This window comes from Portunus trituberculatus, chromosome 15, assembly GCF_017591435.1.
Source record: "Portunus trituberculatus isolate SZX2019 chromosome 15, ASM1759143v1, whole genome shotgun sequence".
NCBI lineage: Eukaryota > Metazoa > Arthropoda > Malacostraca > Decapoda > Portunidae > Portunus > Portunus trituberculatus.
Genome location: NC_059269.1, coordinates 860926 through 887934, shown reverse-complemented (window position 1 = coordinate 887934; position 27009 = coordinate 860926). Strand labels below are relative to the sequence as shown.

The 27009-nt window shown below is 38.5% G+C and overlaps 1 protein-coding gene across 1 annotated transcript in view; it reads right to left on the bottom strand.

Moving 5' to 3' along the window:
* LOC123503943 (structural maintenance of chromosomes protein 2-like) overlaps positions 1-27009 on the bottom strand; it is a 230003-nt gene that overhangs the window by 93601 nt on the left and 109393 nt on the right. Inside the window, exons 21-23 of the mRNA XM_045254068.1 lie at positions 9928-10049; positions 6293-6431; positions 1-92 (exon numbers count right to left, since the gene is read on the bottom strand). The exon at positions 1-92 is cut by the window's left edge and continues 102 nt beyond it. Of these exons, the coding sequence (XP_045110003.1) occupies positions 1-92; positions 6293-6431; positions 9928-10049 (353 nt within the window). The remainder of the gene's footprint in view (positions 93-6292; positions 6432-9927; positions 10050-27009) is intronic.

Below are 27009 nucleotides of genomic sequence, written 5' to 3'. Positions count from 1 at the left end.
AGCATTCTTGATCTTGTTCTCAATCTCCTTCACTTTGGCCACCCCTTCCACATCCACCTGCTTGCACCTCTCAAGGGTTGCCACACATTCAGCTATGGAAGAAGCAGACATAAAGAAGGGTATGGTGGTAGGAGAGTAAACAGCATGAAGAATTAATTAGGTGTAAATGAAAGCCGTTTCCCTTGTATTAGCAACAGCCTATTTTGAGAGAGACAGAACTAGAATTTGTATGTATAGTATGCATAAAACACTAACATTATACAGTGGTGCCTCACAATAACAGACCTCGCAGTAATGGATTTCGCTCAATAACGAACTTGTATGACAATTTTTTTTTTCAGTCATGGCATTTTCTTCCCCTATGAATCCATAGTTCCTGAGTGACTACACTGATGAACACACCTATATGATAAACAAGCCACAAAAAAGCATGCTAGACACAACTGCAACTCATTTTGTTCATCTACAATTTAAAAAACTCGTAATAGGGTGGAGAGTGATGACTGCTTGCCTGTGGAGGCCACCAGAGTAACACTCAGGGTAATTTGGGGTCCTGGGCTAGTTGGACCTACAGCCTGCCAAAGTGAAATGCTAGTTTAAGTTATGCATTTGTTTGAATGTTATTGGATAAGCGAGGATAATGACACTGCCACACACACATACCCTGGTACCCCATCCACACACCCATAACACACACACAGAGTGACTTATACTAACATAGATGGTTTGTTATCAAGTATATTGGAAGTTCGGGATTATTTGAAAGAGAAAAAGCCGGATAATGTGCATTGTTGAAACAAAACTGAAAAAAGAGATCCATGTCAACTTTAAAGAGGAGGGATATAATATCTGGAGGAAGGACAGGAAGGATAAAGGGGGAGGAGTGCTAATAATGGTTCGTGATAATATATGTGTGGAAGATGTGCAATATGGTGAGGACAAAGTGGAAGTAATGGGAGTAATAATCAGAACATAAGATTTGAAGAAAAGAAAAACTATAGTTACATATGTTCCACCAAAGACTAATACATGGAGATCAGAAAAGCATAAAGATATGCAAAGAGAGGTGATAAAGTGCCTAGATAACATGATAAGAAGAGATAGAAGAATACTGTTAGATGGAGACTTAAACTGTAAAAAAATAAACTGGAGAGAGATAGAAGTAATGGATAATGGAAGGCAGTGGAGCGAAAAAGTGTTACAGTTGACTATGGTTAATGCAATGGATCAGTGGGTGGAAGAGTCAACAAGGTACAGGGGGGAAGAAGAACCATTGTTGCTTGACCTAGTTTTCACAAAGAAACCAGAGCCCCTTCCAATCATACAATACCTAAGTCCAATGAAGAAAAGTGATCATATGACATTAGAGATAGTTAAGATCATTAATGAATAATAGAAAAAGAGTGGGTGACAAGACAGAACCCTGAGGAACACCACTATTAACAGATTTAGGAGAACAGTGGCTGTCAACCATAGCTGGAATATCTTCTTTGACAACACCACAGCTCTGGGTTACCTGAACAAGGAAGGGGGTACTCACTCCAGCTTTCCTAACAAAAATGCACGAAAGATCCTAGATTGGGCAGATGCTCATTCAGTGCAGATACTGACTCAGTTTGTCAAGCGTTTGAACAATGTATGTAGCTGCAGACTGCTCAAGCAGGCAACAGCAGGTCCTGTCCATGGAATGGACCCTATAAATGGATGTGTGCTGCCAATTGTGGTGGATGTAGGGTTACCCGACTGTGAATCTCTTCGCCACACGGCTCAACTACAGGATCCCAAACTTTGTACCCCCTTTTCAGGATGTGAAAGCCATAGGCACAGATGCCTTCCTCTATAACTTGAATAACCAGGATTTGTATTTCTTCCCTCCCTCTCATCAAAAAAGTGCTCAACAAGCTTTGGGCATCCAGGAACCCAAGACTCATCCTGGTAGCACAGTACTGGCTCCAGAAGGAGTGGTTTCCAGATCTTTTGGAGGTGTCAACGGAGCCACCCAGACGTCTTGCACTCAGACGGGACCTTTGAGGCAACCTTACTCCTACCGGTTCCACCTTGGTCTCTGTGTGCTTCAGCTGACAGGGTGAAGACTGTCAAGAAATTTTTGAGACACAGGGGCTTCTTTTCTAAGATTGCAGTTTCTTCACTCATGCTCAGAAACCCTCCAATACTTTAAACTATCAACACAAGTGGAAGAGGTACAGGAGATGGTGCCAAGACAACAGGAACACCATTTCCAACCCCATAGTCCAGAAAATAGCCGATCTTGTTTATTTGCGACAAGTCTGTCGTCTCTCCACATCTTCTATCAAGGGCTACAAGGTCATGCTCAACAGTATTTTTGCAGTCAAGGGGTTGGACCTCAACAATGACATAGTTTTGAAGCACATTATCAGGGCTTGCTCCTCCCAGCCACACAGGCCTACTAGGGACCTCGCCCTTCATGGAACTTGACCAGGGCTCCTTTTGAATCTCTTAAGCTCTAATCCATCAGAGACTTTATAAGGAAGACCCTCTTCCTTCTTGCTCTTGCAACAGCACACAGGGTGGGAGAGATCCAAACCCTCTCACACTGGATAAGCTGGCAAGGGCAGCATCTTTTAGCGTACTATCTCCCAGAGTTTATTGCCAAGAAGCTCACAGTACACCGCAGGAATTCTATATTAAGAGCCTTGCATCCATAGTGCATTCAGAGGATGAGTGACTCTTATGCCCTGTTTAGGCACTAAGTCACTACCTGCACCAAACAGCTTCAGCTACAAGACCCTGGAATCTGTTCCTCGCTATTAAATGTCCATCCAGACCCATGTAGAAGGCAGTGATCTTCTTCCTCTGGGATACCATCCCTGACTCTACCTGTCTTGAGTTTAAGGTTCGGGCACACAAAATCCGTGGCATTGCTACCTCCACACTTGTGTGGAAGAAATACTCTGTCCCCTCCATCCTGAGAGCAGCCCACTGGAGGACATATTCAGTCTGTGCTGACAATCACTTTCGTGACGTAGTGAGAAAAGAGGGAGATATCTTCACCTTGGGCCCAATTAGCTACCGATAACTATAAATCAGGTACAGTGGTAACTTGAGATACTAGCTGCCTGAGATACGAGTTTTTTGAGATACGAGTTATGATTTGGTGATTTTTTTTATTTAGAGATACGAGCAAAATTTTCAGATATGAGTCATGCTTGGGAACGTTGCCGCTATAGTCGGCGGCTCAGCGCATTGCTCCAGCCTCATCTAAGCTAATATTTAAGTGTTTCCTGTGAATCTCATACACTATGACTGTTTTTATCATTTCCCCTCTATTTACTGACCTTTTATATTGTCTAAAGAGAGTGAAGTTTTAATTTGTGTTTAATGTTTACATGTGAATGGCACCTGCATCATTTCCTGCCTCCCTCCTCCTCCTCCTCTACCATTTACCACAATTAGCCAAAACCATGTGTCTCAAAGGTAGGAATACTAAATAAAATTTTGCTGTTATTTCATATATTTTCATGCATTGATAAAGTATGCATGTGTACAGTAATTCGGTGAGTTGGTGTGTGATAACGATGACAATGTACGTTACTATGTATGTAAAGTACAGTACATGTATTGTTCGAATACATATACAGTGTTCCCCCGCCACTTTGCGGTTCGCGATAAAAATGTAAAACATATAGCCATATTGTGGAAAAACATGTTGTTTCATGTTGATGCGTGAGAGAGGTTTCCCAGCATGCCAAACAAAGAGATGAGTTACCTCAGAGGCTTTGTACATACCCATGGGCACTCATACAAGGCGCGTGATTAATTCCCGGTGCGAGATTGACCAATGAGAGCATGAGTGGATTTATTCCGTGAGCTGATTGGCTGCGCATCATCGCAGCCTCACCCAACATCTTCCCTTGTTGTATCTCGCCAATCTCCCAGTCTCGTCCATACTGTTGACTATCTCGCATACTGTATCTTAAGGCTGCGCCACACTAGCACTTTTCCGTCAACCTTGTAAACACTGTCAACTTTTGTTGACGCTGGTCGTCACACACAAGCTCGCTTTTGTCTTTGTCGCGTTTATCAACTGTAAACAAACATGGCAACCCCTTCACCCCCAGCAAGCTGTTGCTATTTTTGACCTTTATTGCTCTCTATGAGAAACTCTTCAGACAGCTTTGTCCAGTCATAAACAACAGAGCAGCTCATCTTGGTCAGTTGCTACTTGGAAGTTCTGCCTTGGAGCACCAGTTCCACAGAAATGCAAACAAACAACTGAGCCACTTTTCACTGCTAGGCCAGAACAAAATATATATACACACAAATATATTTACATCTACTTATGAAGATTATATTAATTTAAGATTATAGCATAATTCCAATTAACAAAAAAAATTAATTTTATTATAAAGTGTTCATTACAAACCATAGATCTTAATTTGACTGAACATTGGCACTAGAAGAAGATGACGGAAAGAATTGATGGAAGAGTAAAAAAAAAAACGACGGAAATCATCTGAGACGACGGAAAAAGTGCTAGTAAGACGTTGCCTTTAGTGTTGTGTTTGCAATAACTTTTTTTAAGTAGTGATTTGTTAAGCCCTTACAATGCCGCCTAAGCACTGTGCCACTGCGAAAGCTTCCTAGATCTAGTGAGCCAAAGAGGAAGAGGAAGATGATGACCATCAGTGAAAAAGTGAAACTTTTGGATATGATAAAAGAGGGCAGAAGAGGGTGAGTGTTACATATCGTATGAGAATAGGAGGGGGAGAGAGAGAGAGAGAGAGAGAGAGAGAGAGAGAGAGAGAGAGAGAGAGAGAGAGAGAGAGAGAGAGAGAGAGAGAGAGTATTTACAGGCAACCCCCGTTTAACGAAGGGGTTACGTTCCTAAAAAACACTTCGTTAAGCGAAACTTCGTTAAGCGAACCGATTATAACAAGTTTAACCCCTGATTTGAACTACCATTGAGAGTAAGCAAAGTGAGAGTGCATCATAGTACAGTAAAAGGTTTAATGAAAGTAAAAATTATGAAGTTAAACATTTAGGTAGTTTAATCTAAGCCATTATAATGTACACTAATGTATGTATGTACATAACTTTATAATGTTGATGATCTTAACTTTATGAAGGGAGGGAGAGTGAAACGGGAAATACACTAACCGGCAACCTGTGGAATGTAAACAAAGTGCGCATCATGGTACTGCATACAAAACTTATGTACCACATTTCCACAAGGCTTTCCATTTTATCCATTGTAGAGTCACGAGTTCTGGTGGTTCTTTTTAGCTTGCAAGGAAGATGAGGTCTCACTACCCTTCTTAATAGTCTCTCTTGACTTGAAAATAGTAGACAGTAGATGGAGTCAAGCCACGGTGGGAAGCAATGTTATTAGTTTTCAGGCCTCTCTCTTGTCTGTGAATAATACCCAGCTTCACTTCGAGAGTAAGACACTTCCTGGTCTTCTTAGGAATGTCAGGCCACATTGCAGGGTGTTTTAGTGGTAAGTTGAACTAAGGAAGATGAGCTGCTGGTGACGCTGTTATGTTTTGACTGGGCAGTGAGTGGTGCGTGTGATATTGATCTTGATCTTGATGCTACAGGTGACACAGAATTTCTTCTAAGTCAGGCCTTTGTATCGGCAGAGCCTGTGTTGTCCACGAGAGGCTTGATCTTGATCTTTATTCTACAGGTGTCTCAGGATTTCTCCTGAAGCAGGCCTTAGTACCAGCAGCTCCTGATATATTCAAAAGCCTGTCAGTTTGCATGATACAGTGGGGCCTTCAAATTTGGAAAAAAATTACCTGGATAAAACTTCGTTAAAGCGAGTTTGGTGTTCGTTAAACGAGCAGATGGTAGTAAAATGAAACCTTCGTTATAGCAAAATTTCGTAGTGTGAACCTTCATTAAACGGGGGTTGCCTGTACTTTATAAGGTTTCATAATTAAATAACTTTAAGTAAAATACTGTATATGTAAAGTATAAATACTGTTTACATATTTTAAACATTCTGGTACCCACATACACATACACCAAAATTCCTAGATGGACAAATCCTACTCCGCGGTTTTTCAACTTTCGCGGGGGTTTCTGGTATCCATTAACCGTGATAAACAAGGGATCACTGTATATATATATATATATATATATATATATATATATATATATATATATATATATATATATATATATATACAGTAAGTATGAATAATGACAGAGCATATGAAGTTAACATGTAAGTAAGAGAGAGCAGATAAAAAATTGTGTACAAAGATAGAGGTGCAAGAACTCCCCCAGTGATACATGTGGTACTCACTTATGGTTTCCTCTAGGGTTTTGATCTCCTCTTGGTGCTGGTAGTGGGTACTCTGCTCAATGCGCTGCCGACACAATTGTAGCTCATGGCTACGAAGGGTGTACTGTTGCTTCACAGATGAATACTTGTCTGCATTTCTCTGAAGGTAAAAGATTATTGAAATGAAGCTTAAGTTGAGTCTAGGCTGTTATGATGTGACCATCAGTATGAGTGTTTTCTGTAGGAGTATTTTCTGTGTATTTATCTAGTTGTACTGTATAGGGTTCAAGTGGGGCTCATAGTGTCCTGTCTCCATATCTCCATTTTTCTATTTTTTCCTTAAAGTTATGCATGTTATGTGCTTTAACAACTTCATTATCCAATTAATTCCATTTTTCTATCGTTCTGTGTGGAAAACTGTATTTTCCAATATCCTTCACACACTGCCTCATCCTGATCTTTTCATGTCCTCTTGTCCTTCCATCTTCTTCTGTCACCAGCACCAGGTCTTCCTTGTCTATCTTTTCAACGCCATTGACTATCTTGTACATAGTTATTAGATCCCCAAGTTCTCTTCTATCTTGTAAGGTTGACAGTCCCATTTCCTTCAGTCGTTCTTCATATGTTAAGTCCTTTAATTCTGGCAACATCTTTGTAGCAATCTTCTGTATCCTTTCCAATTTTCTTATTACCTTTTTAGAGTTCAGAGACAACACCACTGCTGCATATTCCAGCCTTGGACGTATCATGCTTGTGATGATTTTTTTTCATCATATCTTTATCCATGTAATGAAATGCCACTCTTATATTAGTCAACATTTTATATGATAATCCAAATATCTTGCTTATGTGTTTTTTGGGGCTCAAATTTTCTTGTATGATCATTCCCAGATCTTTTTCCTCTTTAGTCTGAATTCATTATTTGTTCCTCTCTCATCAAATAGTTCCATATCGGTCTTCTTTTGCTCTTTCCTAGTTCCATTATGTGACATTTCTTGGCATTAATTAAACTCCAATTTCCACTTCCTACTCCACTCACAGATCTTGTTTATATCATCCTGCAACAGCAGACAGATCTTAGGGGTTTTGATAACTCTAAGCAGCTTTGCATCATCAGCAAATAAATTTATATAACTGTTTACCCCAATGTGAATGTTGTTTACAAAAATCTGAAAACATAATGTGGGCTAACACTGACCCTTGTGACACTCCGCTAGTTACTTTACCCCAAGATAAGTATGTATCTCTGATCACAGTTCTCATTTCCCTATCTTTCAAATAATCTCTTGTCCATTCTAACAAAGTTCCTCACAGTCCTCCTATGTTCTATGGTTTCCAAAGTAGTTTTCCATGAGGGACTTTATCAAAAGCCTTTTTAATATCCAGGTATACTGTGTCCACCCATCCATCTCTGTTTTCCAGTCCTGCAATAACTCTTGAGTAGAAACTTAATAAGTTTGATACACATGACTGCTGTCCTAAACCCAAATTGTCTGCTTGATATGACTTGCTCCTCTTCTAGAAATTTAACCCATTTTTCTTTGATAATTATCTCATATAACTTCCCTACGATACATGTAAGTAATCTGGTTTGTAGTTTAGTGGTTCAATTGCCTTTCCTCCTTTAAATATTAGAATTATGTTGGCTCTCTTCCATTCTAGAGGAACTTTCCCTTCATTCACTGAACTTGTAATTATTTCCCAAATTGGATCCAGTAGTTGCTCTTTACATTCTTTTAACACAGCCTGATACACCATCTGGTCCCATTGCTTTTCTGACATCCAACTCATCCAATAATCTTCCAAAATTCTCTTTGTGCATGGCGATCTCCTGCAATCCTTGGCAATGCAATGTCCTATTAGGTTCTGTGAAATCATCTTCTGCAGTGAACACCGTTTTGAAGCTCTCATTCATTATTTCACACATTTCCTTCTCTGTTTGGTATGTCTTCCCTTCTTTAATTATTTTTCAATTGTTTCCTTGTTCTGTTTTGCCATTTATAAACTTGTAGAAAAGTTTTGGTTCATCTTTGCTTTTATTCATCACACCTTCCTCAAAGTTTCTTTCTTCCTATCTCCTTACTCTAATATATTTACTTCTGGCATCCTGTTATAGTCATTTCTCTTTTTTATGAGTTTCTTCCACACTTTATCTTTTGCCTTTTTAGCTTGTATGCATCTAGCATTGTACCAAGCATGTATTTTTTTTTCTTAACTCTATAAACAGGTACAAATTTTTTTACTCCTTTACTATATTTCTGTAAGAATACATCATATTTCCTGTCTTTCTGTACATAATGTTTCTCCACTCAATATCAGCAAAAAGATCCTTAATTTTTCAAAATCTGCTCTTGCATAATTTAATCTCTCTCCTTTGTAGTCATCTCTGTAACTTATCCAATCTTCTTCCTGCATTTGCATCTCTAATGTCACATGATCACTTCTCCCCATTGGACTAAGGTACTGTATGATTGGAGGGACTCTGGTTTCTTTGTGAATACTAGGTCAAGCAATGATGGTTCTTCTTCCCCTTTGTACCTTGTCGACTCCTCCACCCACTGAGCCATTGCATTAACTAAAGTCAACTGTAACACTTCCTCACTCCACTGCCCAGCATTATCCATTACTTCCATCTCTCTAATTTACTTTTTTGCAGTTAAAATCTCCAACTAAAAGTATTCATCCATCTCTTATCAAGTTATCTAGGAACTTAATTACCTCTCTTTGCATATCTTTATGTTCTTCAGTTCCCCATGTATTTGTCTTAGGTGGCACATATGTAACTATAATTTTTCTCTTCTTCAATTCCTCTGTTTTGATTGTTACTCCCATTACTTCCACTTTGTCCTCTCCACATTGCACATTCTCCACAGATATATTATCACGAACCATTATTAGCGCTCCTCTTCTCCCTTTATTCTTCTTGTCTCTCCTCCAGCTATCATATCCCTCCTCTTTAAAGTTAACATGGATCTGCTCTCTTTGTTTTGTTTCAATGATGCACATTACATCCGGCTTTTTCTCTTTCAAATAATCCCTAACCTCCAACATGCTTAATAACAACCCACCTATATTAGTGTGTGTGTGTGTGTGTGTAATTCACTTCGATCACCTGCTGGTCACCCAGCCAGTCTTCCCCATTATGGAGCGAGCTCAGACCTCATAGAAAGATCTTTGGGTAGGAATGAGATCACATCAACACACAACACACACCGGGAAAGCGAGGCCACAATCCCTCGAGTTACTTCCCGTACCTATTTACTGCTAGGTGAACAGGGGCCACACATTAAGAGGCTTGCCCATTTGCCTCGCCACTTACCGGGACTCGAACCCAGCCCTTTCGATTGAAAGTCGAGTGTGCTAACCACTACACTATGCGGTGTGTGTGTGTGTGTGTGTGTGTGTGTGTGTGTGTGTGTGTGTGTGTGTGTGTGTGTGTGTGTGTGGAGAAATTCATATAAGTCAGACATTCGCATTTGTCGAACCAACCTTTCCCCCTATTAATCCAAGTTAGCAAGGGTCTACAGTATTAGTAATCTATTTACATATGAGAACTTATGCTAAGAGGGAAATATGATGATGAAATTAATAACCAACAGGTAACTCAATAATCAGTAAGCATGCAGGCAGTAGGTGAGTCAAGGCATAGGGCCTACCTGGAGGTGGTGCAGCTCCTGCTTCACTTCATCAAGCTGCTTGGTCTTCGTGTTCAGTTCATTCTGGAACTCACGCATGGAGTCTAGCTGAGTCAAAATGGAGCCTCCCTGTTTCCTGGAACCTAAAAAAAAACATGAGGAAAGTAAAACCTGTAATTATTTCCTCACAACAACCAAACTATCAAACAAACTGTCCAATAAGAGTACAGTAAATTTACAAATCTTGACCAATCTCATCTCAATATTTCGCATCTAAATTACACCACCAAAAACCAACAATTCATATATCTTGATCAAATCACACAAAATTCAATCACAGTTCTTTTTCACTTGCTTACATTGTAACAAACACAGCACATGACAAAGCAATTCTTTCATTGCTCTCCCACCCAACAACAGTTTACATTCCAAGATGTGAACTGGAAGCTTCTGGAAGGTTGCACAGCACTCTGGAGTGCACTATAGCAAAGTCAGTGCTTCACTTATAGCTTACAGATCACAGCAGAACTGATAGATCATCTTTAATGGCTTATAAGATGCACCTTTTTCTCCAAAATGTCTCAGGAAATTACCATTTGTCCTATGAGGCTAAAGTTCAGAATTGAGACAGTGGTTGGTGGCAACAGAGGCTTAAAAATCAAACCCCCAGACATCTTTGCAAATTTTATCCATACATCCTTGTGTTCAATGTCATCAGCCAGCTTCCCTTTCCTGGCCATAATTTCCTCCACCACCACTTGGGATCTCATTCTCACATTGATTGGTCTCCTACACCCTTCACTGTATCTTCCTAACCTGATCACTTCCTCCACCTCCTGGTCCAGTTCTTGCATGCTGTCTTGAACTTTTTTGATAATAGTTTTGGCCAATTCTCTCTCTTCATCACTTAACATCACTTCCTCGAAGTACCTTAACTCCCTTTCCACGTTGATCAACCTCCTCATATTACATACCTCTTTTGTCTTTAAATCTGGAAAAATCCTTGTCCATAATATCTTCAGTCAGTTTCCTTAGTCCAATAGGTGTTTAAATGTACTGCTGGTTTTCACATGATGGCGTATGTTTTGATTCTGTCATACATCTGGCAGCACTACTCTGTTCCATCTCTATCCTTTTTTTTTTTTTTGTCTATATGATCCAAAACTTAATTATTATAGAGACAGGAGAACCTTATGGCCCCCTCCCCCTCTGTACATACATCTAGGTCAGGCTCCAACTCCTGTAATAGCTATTCCTTGCTAGTTGCTCAGAGACATCTTGTCAGCATGATGTCTTGTGCATACATGCGCATGTGTGTGTGTGTATTTACCTATTTGTGATTTACAGGGCCCGAGCTTGGCTCTTTATGTCCTGTCTCTTTGTCCACATTGATGAAGTTATGATATGACTGACACTCGCCACACACACCACCTCTCTACTCAATTTGTTCCATTTGTCAATGCCACAATATGGGAAGCCATACTTCTTGATGTCTCCCATAAAACTGTCCTTTTGTATTTTCTTTGGGTGTCGTCTCAGTTGATTGTTGGGAGACGATAAGGATCCTTATCAAGTTTTCTCTATCTAGGATATCCACTCCATTTACAATTTTATACATTGTTATCATATCTCCCCTCTCTCTTCTTCTAACATGGGCAAATCCAGTCTTCTTAATCTCACCTGGTACAGCACCTCCTTGAAACCTGGTATCATCCTCGTTCCCAACTGCTGCACTCTTTCCAGTTTCTTCATATGTGGTGTGACCATATCACTGCTGCATATTCCAACTGAAGTCTAATTAAGGTGGTTAACATTTTCTTTATCATATTTTCATCCAAGTAGTTGAATGAGAATGCAATACTTTGGAGTGTAATGTAAGTTTTTCCAAATATTCTGTTAATATGCTTTTCTGGTGATAAGTTGTTCTGTATAATCACTCGTAAGTCCTTTTCTTCACTGACTTCAGTTATTATCTCTCTCCCCAGCTGGTACTCCTTATATGGTCTGTATTTACTTTTGCCTATTCTGTGTGTGTTTGTATTTACCTAGTTGTAGTTTTACAGGGCCTGAGCTTTATGCTCGTATAAGCTATGCACACTCGTTGCTGACACCACTTCTTCACTCAAATTGTTCCAAGTCTCAACACATTTTTGCAGGAAACTATATTTCTAAACATCTCTCAGACATCTTCCCTTCCTCAGTTTTTTACTATGTGATCTTGTGCTTCCAATGTCATATTCTTCTCTCAGGATCAGTTTCTCATTATCCACTTGATCCATTCCGTTTATCAATTTATAAACTTGTATCAGATCCCCTCTCTCCCTTCTCCATTCCAGGGTTGGTAGATCCATAGCCTTTAGTCTCTCATATGTCATCCCTTCAAATTCCAGAACCATTCTTGTACCCATTTTTTGTAGTCTCTCCAACTTCGTTATGTGTTTCTTTTTATGGGGATCCACACGACTCCTGCATAGTCCAATCTGGGTCTTATTATAGTACTTATCAATTTCTTCATAATTTCCTTGTCCATGTAGTGAAATGCTATTCCAATATTCCTTAGCAAATTATATGTCTCTCTGAAAATTCTATCAATATGGCTTACCAGTTGATTGTTTTCTTCCATCATCACTCCCAAGTCCTTTTCCTTTTCTACTTTCTCCAGTTCTACTCCATCTCCCATCTTATAGATTCCCGCTGGCCGTCTTTCACTCTTTCCCATTTCCATGACCTGGTTTTTGTCCACATTGAATTCCATCTCCCACTTTTTACTCTATTTCCAGATCTTATTTAGGTATTCCTGCAGTATTTCACAATCCCCTTTTTGCTTTATAACTCTGCACAGTTTCACATCATCAGCAAACAGATTTATGTAGCTGTTCACTCCCTCTGGCATGTTGTTTATATATATGAGAAAAAGTATTGGTGCCAATACTGACCCCTATGGCACTCCGCTTTCTACTGCTCTCCACTTGGACTTCATATCTTTAACTACTGTCCTTATTTCTCTCCCCTCAAATAATTTTCCATCCATCTTAATGTGCTTCCTTTTAAGCCACCCTTCTCCTCTAACTTCCACAGTAATCTTGTATGTGGCACTTTATCAAATGCCTTTTTTAAATCCAAATAAATACAGTCAACCCATCCCTCTCTCTTGTACTCTATCACCTATTCTAGAGTAGAAACTCAGTAAATTTGTTACACATGATCAACCTTTTCTAAAACCAAATTGGCTATTTGATAATAATTTGTTGTCTTCAAGGAACTCGATCCATTGTTTCTTTATTACTCTTTCACATATCTTGCATATTACACAAATTAGTGGTACTGGTCTGTAATTTAAAGGTTCTTCCTTCCTTTCGTTCTTTTACATGGGAACCACCTCAGCTCTTTTCCATTCTACTGGTACTGTTCCATTTTCTATTGAGCATTTTATGATATATATAGGACTTGCTAGCTCTTTTAATATTCTGTCTGAGACTTCATCTGGTCCCATTGCCTTCTAATTCCATCATCATCTCTTATTTCAAACTTGGTTACTTTAATCTCTTTCATAAAGACGGTCTCTCTATTACCCTGTGGTCTTTCAAATTTGGATTCCTTAGTAAAGACTTACTGAAATTTACTATTTAACAGTTCTGCCATACTTTTTGGGTCTTCCACCATCCCATTCTCTCCTTTTAACCTTTCTATTGTTTCTTTTTGCCTAATTTTTCAATTTATGAATCCGTAGAACAATTTTGGTTGCTCCTTACATTTTTCGACAATGTCCTTTTCATAGTTCCTTTCCTCTTCCTTCCTCACTTTAGCATATTCATTTCTCACTGCCTTGAAGTTTTCCTTATTTTCTGGATTTCTATTTCTCCTCCACCTTTTCCATGCTCCATCTCTTTTCTCCTTTGCCCTAGCACACCTTCCATTAAACCAATCTTTCTTTCCTTTTTCTTTAGGTCTATATTTCGGGACATATTCCCTGACTCCTGTTTTGTATATTTCAAAAAATAAGTCATATATCTCTTGCACCCTCTCTAAGTGTGTATGTGTGTGTGTATTTACCTAGTTGTAGTTTTACAGGGCCTGGGCTTTATGCTCGTGTGGCCCCGTCTCCATATCTACACTTATCCAATCTTACTTTAAAAGTATGCACACTCGTTGCAGACACTACTTCTTCACTTAAACTGTTCCACGTCTCAATACATCTTTGCGGGAAACTATATTTCTTAACATCTCTCAGACATCTTCCTTTTCTCAGCTTTTTACTATGCGATCTTGTGCTTCGAATGTCATATTCTTCTCTCAGGATTAGTTTCTCGTTATCCACTTGGTCCATTCCGTTGATCAATTTATAAACTTGTATCAATCTCCTCTCTCTTCTTTGTTCCAGGGTTGGTAGATCCATAGCCTTTAGTCTCTCCTATGTCATCCCTTCAAATTCTGGAACCATTCTTGTAGCCATTTTTTGTAGTCTCTCCAACTTCCTTATGTGTTTCTTTCTATGAGGGTTCCACACTACTACTGCATATTCCAATCTGGGTCTTATTACAGTGCTTATCAATTTCTTCATCATTTCTTTGTCCATGTAGTGAAATGCTACTCCAATATTCCTTAGCAAATTATATGTTTCTCTAAAAATTATATCAACATGACTTACCGGTTGATTGTTTTCTTCCATCGTCACTCCTAAGTCCTTTTCCTTTTTTACTTTCTCTCCCCCTCAAATAATTTTCCATCCATCACAATGTGTTTCCTTTTAAACCACCATGCTCCTCTAATTTTCACAGTAATCTTGCATGTGGCACTTTATCAAATGCCTTTTTTTAAATCCAAGTAAATACAATCAACCCATCCCTCCTGAAATGTGTGTGTGTGTGTGTGTGTGTGTGTGTATTTACCTATTACCTATTTACCTATTTGTGTATTACAGGACCCGAGCTAAGCTCTCTGTGTCCTGTCTCCTTGTCCATTCCTGTTATATCCCTCTTTCATCTGATTGACACACACCGCATCAACGACATCACTGCTCAGTTTATTCCACTTATCAATGCTATGATGCGGGAAACTGTATTTTCTCACGTCATTTACACAGAGGTTTTTTTTTTTTTACTTTTTTCCATGTCCTCGGAGATGATTACTTGTGGTGACCTTTATCAACTCTCTGTCCAGTATGTCAATCTTGTTCACCAATTTATACATAGTTATCATGTCTCCTCTTGTTCTTCTCTCTTCTAATGTGGTCAGCCCCAGCTTCCTCAGTCTTTCCTCATAGTCTAACTCCCCGAGTCCTGGTACCATCCTTGTTGCCAGCCTCTGTACCCTTTCCACCTTCTTCACATTTTTCTTCATATGTGGTGACCAGACACAAGCTGCATATTCTAACTGGGGTCTTATTAAGGTACATAATATCATCTTCATCATTCCTCCATTTAGGTAGTGGAACGCAAGGCCAATATTTTGAAGCATGTTATATGTTTTCAAAAAAATCTTGTTAATGTGTTTCTCCGGTGACAAAGTGTTTTGCACGGTTAGTCCTAAGTCTTTCTCCTCATTGGTCTCTTTAATTTTCTCATCACCCAGCCTGTAATCCCAGTTTGGTCTGTATCTACTTCCCATTTTCATGACATGGGTCTTGTCTATATTAAATTCCATCTGCCACTCCTTACTCCACTCATACATTTTATCAAGATCTTCCTGTATCTTGTTACAATCTTCCACATTCCTTCCTCTCCTCATAATTTTAGTATCATCCACAAACATGTTCATGTAACTGTCAATTCCTACTGGCATATCATTAACATAAATAAAAAACATGATGGGACCAAGCATTGACCCTTGTGGAACTCCACTGGTTACCTTCTTCCACTCGGACTTCCTTCCTCTCACCACTGTTCTCATTTCTCTTCCCATTAAGTAATTTTCCATCCATTTTGCTAGTTTATCATTTACTCCTCCAATCTTCTTTAGTTTCCACATCAGTCTATTGTGTGGTACTTTATCAAAGGCCTTTCTCAAGTCCAGGTAGATAGCATCCACCCATCCCTCTCTATGTTGTAGTATGTCAGTCACTCTTGAATAAAAACATAATAAATTGGATATGCACGATCTTCCTTTTCTGAAACCAAACTGCCTTTCACTCAGAATGTTTTCACTTTCTAGATACTCACTCCACTTAGCTTTAATTACTTCTTCACATACCTACCACAATATACTAGTCAACGATACTGGTCTATAATTTAGCGGTTCCATTCTACTACCATTCTTATATATAGGCACAATGTCAGCTCTTTTCCACTCTTTCAGGACTAATCCTGTTCGTATGGAGGTTTCCAGAATAACAAATACGGGATTCAACAATTGATCCTTACATTCATTTAGCAACCTCCCAGATATGCCATCAGGCCCCATTGATTTATTAATATCCAGATGGCTTATAATTTTCCTTACATCTTCCTTAGTAACCATGATGTCCTGCATTTGCTTTATTTCCGTAGGTCTTCCTCCCATAAAATGCTCCTCCTTTGTAAACACTTTGCAAAAGTTGTCGTTCAAAATTTCAGCTATATCTCCAGCATCCTCATATACTTCTTCCCATTTTTACCTTTACTATTGCCTCCTTATATTTAGTTTTCCATTTATGAATTTGTAAAACATTTTTGGGTCACTATCACAGTTTTCCACCACCCTCTGTTCATATTCCTTCTGTGCTGTTCTCCTTACTTCAACATATCTATTCCTTGCTGTTTTGTAAACTTCTCTTGATAATACATCACTGTTTTCTTAAGTTTCTTCCATGCCTTTTCTTTGTTCTTTTTTGCTTCTTCACAATTTCTATTAAACCACTGTTTATTATTTAAAGTCCTCTTTCTGTAATATGGCACAAACTTTTTCACAGCAGAGTTATACAAATCCATAAATTTATCGTATTTCAATTGCATATCCTTTCCTGGTATACCACGGACCAGTCAATTTCATTAAAGAACTCCCTTATATGGTTATAATTTGCCCTAATATAATTTAATTTTTCCTCCCTGCGTTCCACAATCTTATTCGTGCTTAATTCCGTATCCAGCTCAAAGCTTAGGACATCATGATCGCTTCTCCCAAGGGACATTTATGTTCAATTTCCTCTTTTAGAGATGCCCTGGTAAATACCAAATCCAACCTCCAACCTTGCTGCAACATCTTGTCCCCTGCACCTTGTTGGTGATCTCACCCACTGTGTCATCAAGTTATTTGTTGCTACCTTTAACAATTCCTCTGCCCACTCACCACCGTTCACCACTTCGTAGTCTTCCCACACTATTTCTTTACAATTAAAGTCTCCACTATCATCACTCTATCCTTTCTGATGAGTTCTTGCTTCATTCTGTCTAGAGTATTTCTCATCACCATTTGGTACTGTTCATATTCCCAAGCATTGGTTCTGGGTGGTATGTATACTGTTATAATATTAATGTCCCTCTTGCCATCTGTTATAAACATACTTATCACTTCCTCATTTCTCTTACTATAGTTCACCTCCTTCACTATCAGATCTTCCTTAGTAAGAACCATTATACCACCACCACCTTTATTTTTTCTATCATTTCTCCATATTTTGTAGTGTTTTACAACAAACCAGTCTAGCTTTATTTCGGCCTTAGCTTTGTTTCCACTACACACATTATGTCCGGTTTGTTATTTCTTAGGTAATCCATACATTCTAGCCTCTTAGACAGAAATCCATCTATATTCATGTAAGTCACTTGTATTCCATTTCTAGTCTCTTTCTTCCATGTAATGTCTATTCCGCCTGTTTTATCCACCACTTCTTTAGCCGTCCATTTCTCATCCTCCAAAAAAACTTGGTCTTTTCCTCCTCTGTTCTTTCGTCATTCCTCTCTTTCACTTCAGTTACATGCTCTTTCATTTTCATTCGCTCATCCTGTGACATATTTCTTCTTATGTAAATTGTGTTGGTTTCCTCAGAGTCCTTAAGTTTCCAAGCCCTCCTCAACAAGGCCCCAGCTGCCACCTGAGACTTTAATTTCAATTTTAATGGTCTATTCTTGCCTTCCTCAATAGCTCACAATCTCACACTTTCTTCTACCTCAGCATATAGGTCTTCTTCCTCCACAGAGATCTTATTCAGTAAAGACTTAATCCTGTCATTTTCCTTATTCCTCCTATCCTGCCAGTTTCTATTAATTTCCTCCCTCAATCCTGTATGATCACACATTTTTTCTTTTCAGCAATATCTCTGACACCACATACTCATTTTCCTTTAGTGCCTTTACCATTTCACTCTGCATAATCACTTTTATTTTCCTTTTCCTGCTTTTTCACTATCTCCCTAAAGGACCTTTGTACCTTCTGATGTTCATGGTTCACTTCTTTCATCCTGGCATCAATTAGATTAGGGCATTCCTCCTTCCTCAAGTCCCCTTCGGATATTTTCATCTCCATTTCTAGGAGTTTAGCCTCCATCTCTTCACATTGTTTCCTTAGTTGTTGGTTTTCCTTCTCCATCTCTACTTTTTTCTTCAATAGCTCTTTATTCGCTATCGTTAACAAATAGATCTCTTTTGAACGAATCATTCTCTATAACTCTATCCAGTTTTTCTTCTATGGACAAAATGTTTAGGAACTTACTTTCCAGTGCCTGGATTCTTGCATCCATATCTAATTTCTCCAGTCCTCTTGGAATAGTTACAAAACCTTCAAAATCCTTTTGTCTAGCCGCCATGTTTGTTATCGTCAGCTGATTACCGCCAAAACAATCACCGCCCACACTCTCCTCTCAGGGACCACTCTATATATCCCTCACTTTCAACACTATAGGACATCAACAGAGTGTGTGTGTGTGTGTGTGTGTGTGTGTGTGTGTGTGTGTGTGTGTGTGTGTGTGTGTGTGTGTGTGTGTGTGTGTATTTACCTAGTTGTATTTACCTAGTTGTAGTTTTACAGGGCCTGGGCTTTATGCTCGTGTGGTCCCGTCTCCATATCTACACTTATCCAATTTTTCTTTAAAACTATGTACACTCTTTGCTGATACCACTTCCTCACTCAAACTGTTCCAAGTCTCAACACATCTTTGGAAACTAAATTTTTAACATCTCTCAGACATCGTCCCTTCCATAGTTTCTTACTATGCGATCTTGTGCTTCTAAAGTCATATTCTTCTCTCAGGATCAGTTTCTCATTATCCACTTCATCCATTCCGTTAATCAATTTATAAACTTGTATCAGATCCCCTCTCTCTCTTCTCTGCTCCAAGGTTGGTAGATCCATTGCCTTTAGTCTCTCCTCATATGCCATCCCTTTAAATTCTGGAACCATTCTTGTAGCCATTTTTGTAGTCTCTAATTTTCTTATGTGTTTCTTTTTTTTTGAGTCCACACAACTCCTGCATATTCCAATGTAGGTCTTATTTTAGTACTTATCAATTTCTTCATCATTTCCATGTCCATATAGTGAAATGCTACTCCAATATTCCTTAGCAAATTATCGTCTCTCTGAAAATTCTATCAATATGGCTAACTGGTTGATTATTTTCTTCCATTGTCACTCCCAAGTCCTTTTCCTTTTTTACTTTTTCTAGTTCTACTCCATCTCCCATCTTATAGATTCCCACTGGTCGTCTTTCACTTTTCCCATTTCCATGACATGGCTTTTGTCCACATTGAATTCCATCTCCCATTTTTTGCTCCATTTCCATGTGTGTGTGTGTGTGTGTGTGTGTGTGTGTGTGTGTGTGTGTGTGTGTGTGTGTGTGTGTGTGTGTATTTACCTAGTTGTATTTACCTAGTTGTAGTTTTACAGGGCCTGGGCTTTATGCTCGTGTGGTCCCGTCTCCATATCTACACTTATCCAATTTTTCTTTAAAACTATGTACACTCTTTGCTGATACCACTTCCTCACTCAAACTGTTCCAAGTCTCAACACATCTTTGCGGGAAACTAAATTTTTAACATCTCTCAGACATCGTCCCTTCCTTAGTTTCTTACTATGCGATCTTGTGCTTCTAAAGTCATATTCTTCTCTCAGGATCAGTTTCTCATTATCCACTTCATCCATTCCGTTAATCAATTTATAAACTTGTATCAGATCCTCTCTCTCTTCTCTGCTCCAAGGTTGGTAGATCCATTGCCTTTAGTCTCTCCTCATATGCCATCCCTTTAAATTCTGGAACCATTCTTGTAGCCATTTTTGTAGTCTCTCTAATTTTCTTATGTGTTTCTTTTATGGGAGTCCACACAACTCCTGCATATTCCAATCTAGGTCTTATTTTAGTACTTATCAATTTCTTCATCATTTCCTTGTCCATATAGTGAAATGCTACTCCAATATTCCTTAGCAAATTATCGTCTCTCTGAAAATTCTATCAATATGGCTAACCGGTTGATTATTTTCTTCCATTGTCACTCCCAAGTCCTTTTCCTTTTTACTTTTTCTAGTTCTACTCCATCTCCCATCTTATAGATTCCCACTGGTCGTCTTTCACTTTTCCCATTTCCATGACATGGCTTTTGTCCACATTGAATTCCATCTCCCATTTTTGCTCCATTTCCAGATCTTGTTTAAGTCTTCCTGTAGTATTTCACAATCCTCTTTTGTTTAATGACTCTGCACAGTTTCGCATCGTCCATAAACAGATTTATGTAGCTGTTCACTCCCTCTGGCATGTCATTTATATATACGAGAAAAAGTATTGGTGCCAATACTGACCCTGTGGCACTCCGCTGTCTACTGTTCTCCACTTGGACTTCATATCTTTAACTATCGTCCTTATTTCTCTCCCCTTAAGTAATTCTTCATCCATCTCAATGTGCTTCCTTTTAAGCCACCCTTCTCCTCTAACTTCCATAGTAATCTTTCATGTGGCACTTTATCAAAAGCCTTTTTAGATCTAAATAAATACAGTCAATCCATCCTCTCTCTCTTGTACTTTATCAACTATTCTAGAGTAGAAACTCAATAAATTTGTCACACATGACCGACCTTTTCTAAAACCAAATTGGCTATTTGATAATATTTTGTTGTCTTCAAGAAACTCGATCCATTGCTTCTTTATTACTTTTCACACATCTTGCATATTACACTAGTTAGTGATACCGGCCTGTAATTTAAAGGTTCTTCCTTCCTTCCGCTCTTATATATGGGAACCACCTCAGCTCTTTTCCACTCCACTGGCACTGTTCCATTTTCTATTGAGCATTTTATGATGTTGTATATTGGACTTGCTAGTTCTTCCCTACATTCTTTCAGTATTCTGCCTGAGACTTCATCCGGTCCCATTGCCTTTTCCTCATCCAATTCCGTCATCAACTTTTTATTTCAAGCTTGGTTACTTTAATCTCTTTCATATAGACAGTCTCTATTACCCTGTGGTCTTTCAAATTTGGATTCCTTAGTAAAGACCTCATGAAATTTACTATTTAACAGTTCTGCCATACTTTTGGGTCTTCCACCATTCTGTTTTCTCCTTTTAACCTTTCTATTGTTTCTTTTTGTCTTATTTTTCCATTTATGAATCTGTAGAACAATTTTGGTTGTTCCTTACATTTTTCGACAATGTCCTTTTCATAGTTCTTTTCTTCTTCCTTTCTCACCTTAGCATATTCATTTCTTGCTGTTTTGAAGTTTTCCTTATTTTCTGGATTTCTGTTTCTTCTCCACCTTTTCCATGCTCCATCTCGTTTCTCCTTTGCCCTAGCACATCTTGCATTAAACCAATCTTTCTTTCCTTCTTCTTTAGGTCTATATTTGAACATATTCCTGACCCCAGTTTTGTATATTTCCAAAAAAAAGTTATATTTCTCTTGAACCGTTAATGAGTTTTCCATCTCCTCCCAGTTTACGTTTTAAAATAGTTCTTGAGATTCTCAATATCAGCCTTTCTGTAATTTAATCGGTCTCCTTTGTATGATTCATCTCTATCTTCCTTTCCTTCTTCTATATCCATCTCTAATATTACATGGTCACTCTTTCCCAATGGGCACTTGTATCTTATATCATCGTTAATTGGTATATCCCTTGTAAAAACTAGGTCTAATCTTGCCGGCTCATCGTTTCCTCTGAATCTTGTGTTTTCCTTTACTCTTTGGACCATCAAATTATCTATCATTAGGTTCAGGAATCTATCTCCCCAGGCATCTTCCCCCATACCACTTTCATAATTTTCCCAGTCTACCTCCTTACAGTTGAAATCTCCTATCAATATCACTTTTCTCCTTTCCTTAATGATTCTTGTAAGACTCCTTATTGTGTCATCTATCATGTCTCTATATTCTTGGTTAGTCCATGAGTTTGTTTTGGTGGCACATATGTTCCAATGATTGTTAACTCCTTTTGTTAATATGCATCTTAACATACAGTATTTCTGATTTTCCTTCCCAAACCCCACTTGATTTACCACTATCTCCTTCCTTAACATCATCATGACTCCTCCTCCTCCTTTACCCACTCTCTCTCCTCCATATATTATACCTTTTATCTATGTCTATTTTTATTGCCTCATTTAACTTTGTTTCCACCAGGCATACAATATCTGGTTCTTCTTTCTTTATGTAATCTCTTAATTCTAATTTACTAGATAAAATCCCATCTATGTTTGTATACATCATTTTTAATCTCTTGTTCTTATCATTTTTAGTTAAACTTGCTCCATTCTTTTCTCTTCTTTCTCTTTTATATACCATTTCCTTATCCTGTCTCCTATAATTCTCCAAAAAAATGCCTTCTTCTCCTCCTCTGACCTTTCATTATTTTTTTCTCTTGCTTCTGCCACCAGTTCATTGTGTCTCTTCCTTTCCTCCTCGTTTCTATTTTTCTTTATATATATATCTTTGCAACCTTCTGTTTCTCTGAGTTTCATTTTTCTATATAGTACTTCTGCTGCTGCTTGTGATTTTAGTAATATCTTAATTGGTCTCACTGTTCCTTCTTGATATGGTCCCATTCTATGGATTTCTTCTACTTCCTCTTCTAATTTCTGTCTATCCTCGTCATTCAGATGTTTTAGTAGGTCTTTTACTGATTTCATTTCGTCTTTTTCCCTTCTTGGTCTATATTTAACATTTTTTCTTTCAGTCCAAAAATAATTACACTTCTTTTTTCCGCAATTTCTCTTACTAAATTTTCTTTTTTCTTGAGGACTCCTATCATTTTGCTTGTCATATTTTCATCTCTTTCTTTTAACTGTTCTTGAAATACTTCTTGAAATGATTCCTTGTCTTTCTTATCTTGGATTCTCCATGCTTGTACTTCTTTTTTAATCACGTCTTGTACTCTTTCTTCTTCTTTGTTAACTAGATCTTTTAGTTTTTCTTTTTCTTTCTCGGCTTTACCGAGTCCTTCTTCCATCAATTTCTTATAGTTCGCTATTTGGACTTTTAATTCTTCATTTTCGGTTCTTAGCCTAGTTTCGTTTTCTTCCACTCTTTTTATCCTTTCTTTCAATTTCTGGAGTTCTTTATCCTGTTCTTCATTCTCTTTCATTCCCATACTCTCCTTTATTAATTTATCTAATTTACGTTCGATAGTTAAGACACTATCAAATAGTGAAGTTTGCACCGTATCAAAGCCTTCAAATTCTCCTCCTCCCTCACCAACATTGTCATCATCAGCTTTCATTCTTAACATATAACATAACATAAATAATAGGATAACAAAGGGCCACCAGGGCCCATCTAGGTTATCCTGTATCTGTCGCACAGCGACCTCGTCATCAGTACTTAAAGATACACTTACAAGTACACAATACATTATATACTAATTCTAAATATTTGGCCCATTAACAGGGGTAAGTCCTGCAGCGAAATCCTCTACAATTTGTGGTCCCCATACATGGGGATCATGTCTTGTTTAACTATAGTAAATTTCTTATAAAACTATCATGCAGTGCTATACATAATTATAAATCTAATAAATTTAAGTGCTTATCTAATCTGTTTTAAACATTGTCAAACTAGTGCTATTTACAACCGTCTCTGGCAATGCATTCCAGAAGTCTACCACCCTATGACTAAAGAAATATTTTCTTATATCTAACCTGCAGCCTTGCTTTCTAATCTTCCTGCCATGATTTCTAGTCCTATTTCCTCCTCTAAGGTAAAGAAAGATCTCACATCTATGTAGTTTGTATCTGAGAACATTTTAAATAACTCTATCATATCCCTCTTATACATCTCCTCTCAAATGAAAACATGTTTAATTCCTTTAATCTATCTCTATACTCCAGGCGCTTTAATGCTGGTATCATCCTAGTTGCTCTTCTCTGAACTGCTTCTAACATGTTGATATCCTGCCTATAGTGGGGTGACCAGGCCTGTATGCAATACTCTAAATGGGGCCTAACATAGGAATTATATAAACTACGCACCACTTCCTTACTTTTATAACTAACATTTCTATTTATAAAACCCAGGATCCTATTTGCCCTATTTCTTGCTTCTAAACATTGCTTTGAAAATTTCATAGTTCTGTCTATCACTACTCCTAAATCCTTTCCTCCTCTACTGCCTCTAGCCAACATCCCTCCATCTCATAGCTAAAGTTTGTGTTGTCTTTACCTAAATGCATAACCTGACACTTTTAGAATTAAACTCCATCTGCCACCTGTCTGCCCATGCTATCAGCCTGTCCAGGTCTCGTTGTATTCTGTAATTGTCCTTTTCACCCTGTACTGCACATGCTATCTTAGTATCATCTGCAAACTTTGATACTTTGCTACTAATTCCTATATCTAAATCGTTAATGTACACCAAGAAAAGAAGAGGTCCTAGCACTGATCCTTGGGGTACCCACTAACCACTTCCTTCCACTCAGACATTGCCCCATTTAATACTACTCTCTGTTTCCTATCAGAAAGCCATTCACTAATCCAATCAACTAACCTACCCCCTATCCCATGTAGTCTCAATTTGTACACTAGCCTCCTATGCGGTACCTTATCAAATGCCTTGCTAAAATCTAGATATATAACATCTATGCTATTTCCATCATCTAACTCCTTGGTAATATATTCTAAGATATCGAGCAAATTTGTAAGACAGGACCTCCCTGATCTAAAGCCATGTTGGGTATCTCTAATTAATCTATTCTCATTTAAATGCTCCCAAATACTACCCTTAATGATTTTCTCTAGTATCTTACATACTATACTAGTTAAACTGATCGGTCTATAATTATTCGCATCATCCTTCCTACCTTTTTTAAATATTGGAGTAACATTAGCTAACTTCCAGTCCTGAGGTATCTCAGCAAACCTAAGTGATCTTTCAAAGATTAACTTAAGTGCTTCAGAAATACTGTCTACACCCTCCCTAAGTACTCTGGCATGTAGCTCATCAGGACCACTAGCTTTCCTATCGTCTAGTTCAAGAATAAATTTCCTAATAATTCCCGGTTTTATATCAATATTTTCTAAAGCTCTTAAACTACTCGTCGCACTGTTTGTAACAGGATTTCCTATTCTTTCCTAGTAAATACTGAAGAAAATTGTTCATTCAATAATTCTACTATGTCTTCATTTTGATCCACTACTACACCATCTTTTCTGAGTGGTCCAATCCTATCCTTATTTCTTTTATCACTGACCTTGTAATAACTATATAATTTTTGGGATCTTTACTCCCAGCTCTAGCTAGTTTTATCTCTGCCTGCCTTTTACTTTTTTATAACCTTACTCAAATCATCCCTGACCTGTCTGTACCTAATCAAATCTACATCTTCCCACTTTTCTGCAACTCTCTGTATGCCTCTTCTTCTCTCTGATCTGGCTACCTATCTCATGAGTCCACCATAATGGCTTCCTGTTTCTCTGCCTTATATCTTTGTAAGGGATACACTGCATCACTATAGCCTTTACTACAACCTTAAAAATATCCCACATCTCCTGTGCAGTTTTATTTCCAAAACTATCTTCCCAGTTTACCTCCTAATAACTGACGTAACCTACCATAATTGCCTTTCTGATAGTTTGGGACTCTAGTCTTATTCACTATATTATCCCTACTGGAATTAATGATAAATCTAATTATATGATGGTCACTGTTTGCTAAAGTCTCTCCTACCTCAACTTCCTTTAAACAATGCTCAATATTTGTTAGTACTATGTCTAAAACCTTCCTCCCCCTAGTAGGTTTATCTACCATCTGCACTAAATAGTTATCCTGAAAACTTTCCATAAACTTATTTTCACTAGCATCTCCTACCATCCTCTCCCAGTTTACTGACTTAAGATTAAAATCCCCTAAGATAATTGTCTGACTAGTACACCCCCTATTTATCTCATCTACCATAAGGTTGTCTACATCTGCTGACTGGTTAGGTGGCCTATAAAAAGCTCCTACTCTAATAACCTTACTTTTGTTTACTCTAACATCCAGCCATAAGGATTCTACTCTGTTCTTTCCCTTGTCACATACCTGCATTTAGATGGAATATCTTTCTCACTCATTATTATTTAACACTGTATTCATGAAAGGAAAAATGAGTCCACACTTATCGCCCAGGCCACTGTAAACCCAAACAAAGGTAGTGAAGATCAGCTGATTGTCGGGAGCGACGGTATCGCGTCCTTCCTCTGCTGCGTCTCGTGTGTATGTGTGTGTGTGTGTGTAATTCACTGTTTGATCTGCTGCAGTCTCTGACGAGACAGCCAGACGTTACCCTACGGAACGAGCTCAGAGCTCATTATTTCCGATCTTCGGATAGGCCTGAGACCAGGCACACACCACACACCGGGACAACAAGGTCACAACTCCTCGATTTACATCCCCGTACCTACTCACTGCTAGGTGAACAGGGGCTACACGTGAAAGGAGACACAGCCAAATATCTCCACCGGGCCGGGGAATCGAACCCCAGTCCTCTGGCTTGTGAAGCCAGCGCTCTAACCACTGAGCTACCGTGTGTGTGTGTGTGTGTGTGTGTGTGTGTGTGTGTGTGCGCGCGCTTAAGAGGGAGAACAGCAAAAAAAAAGGCCCACTGGAATTGCAGTTTCTAAAATATATCAAAAGAGTCAATCAAAATCCGGGGACAAATATCTTGACACCTCTCTCTGAAGTTAAGTCATAGGAAGATGGAAATACAGAGGCAGGGAGGGAGTTCCCGAGTTTACCAGTG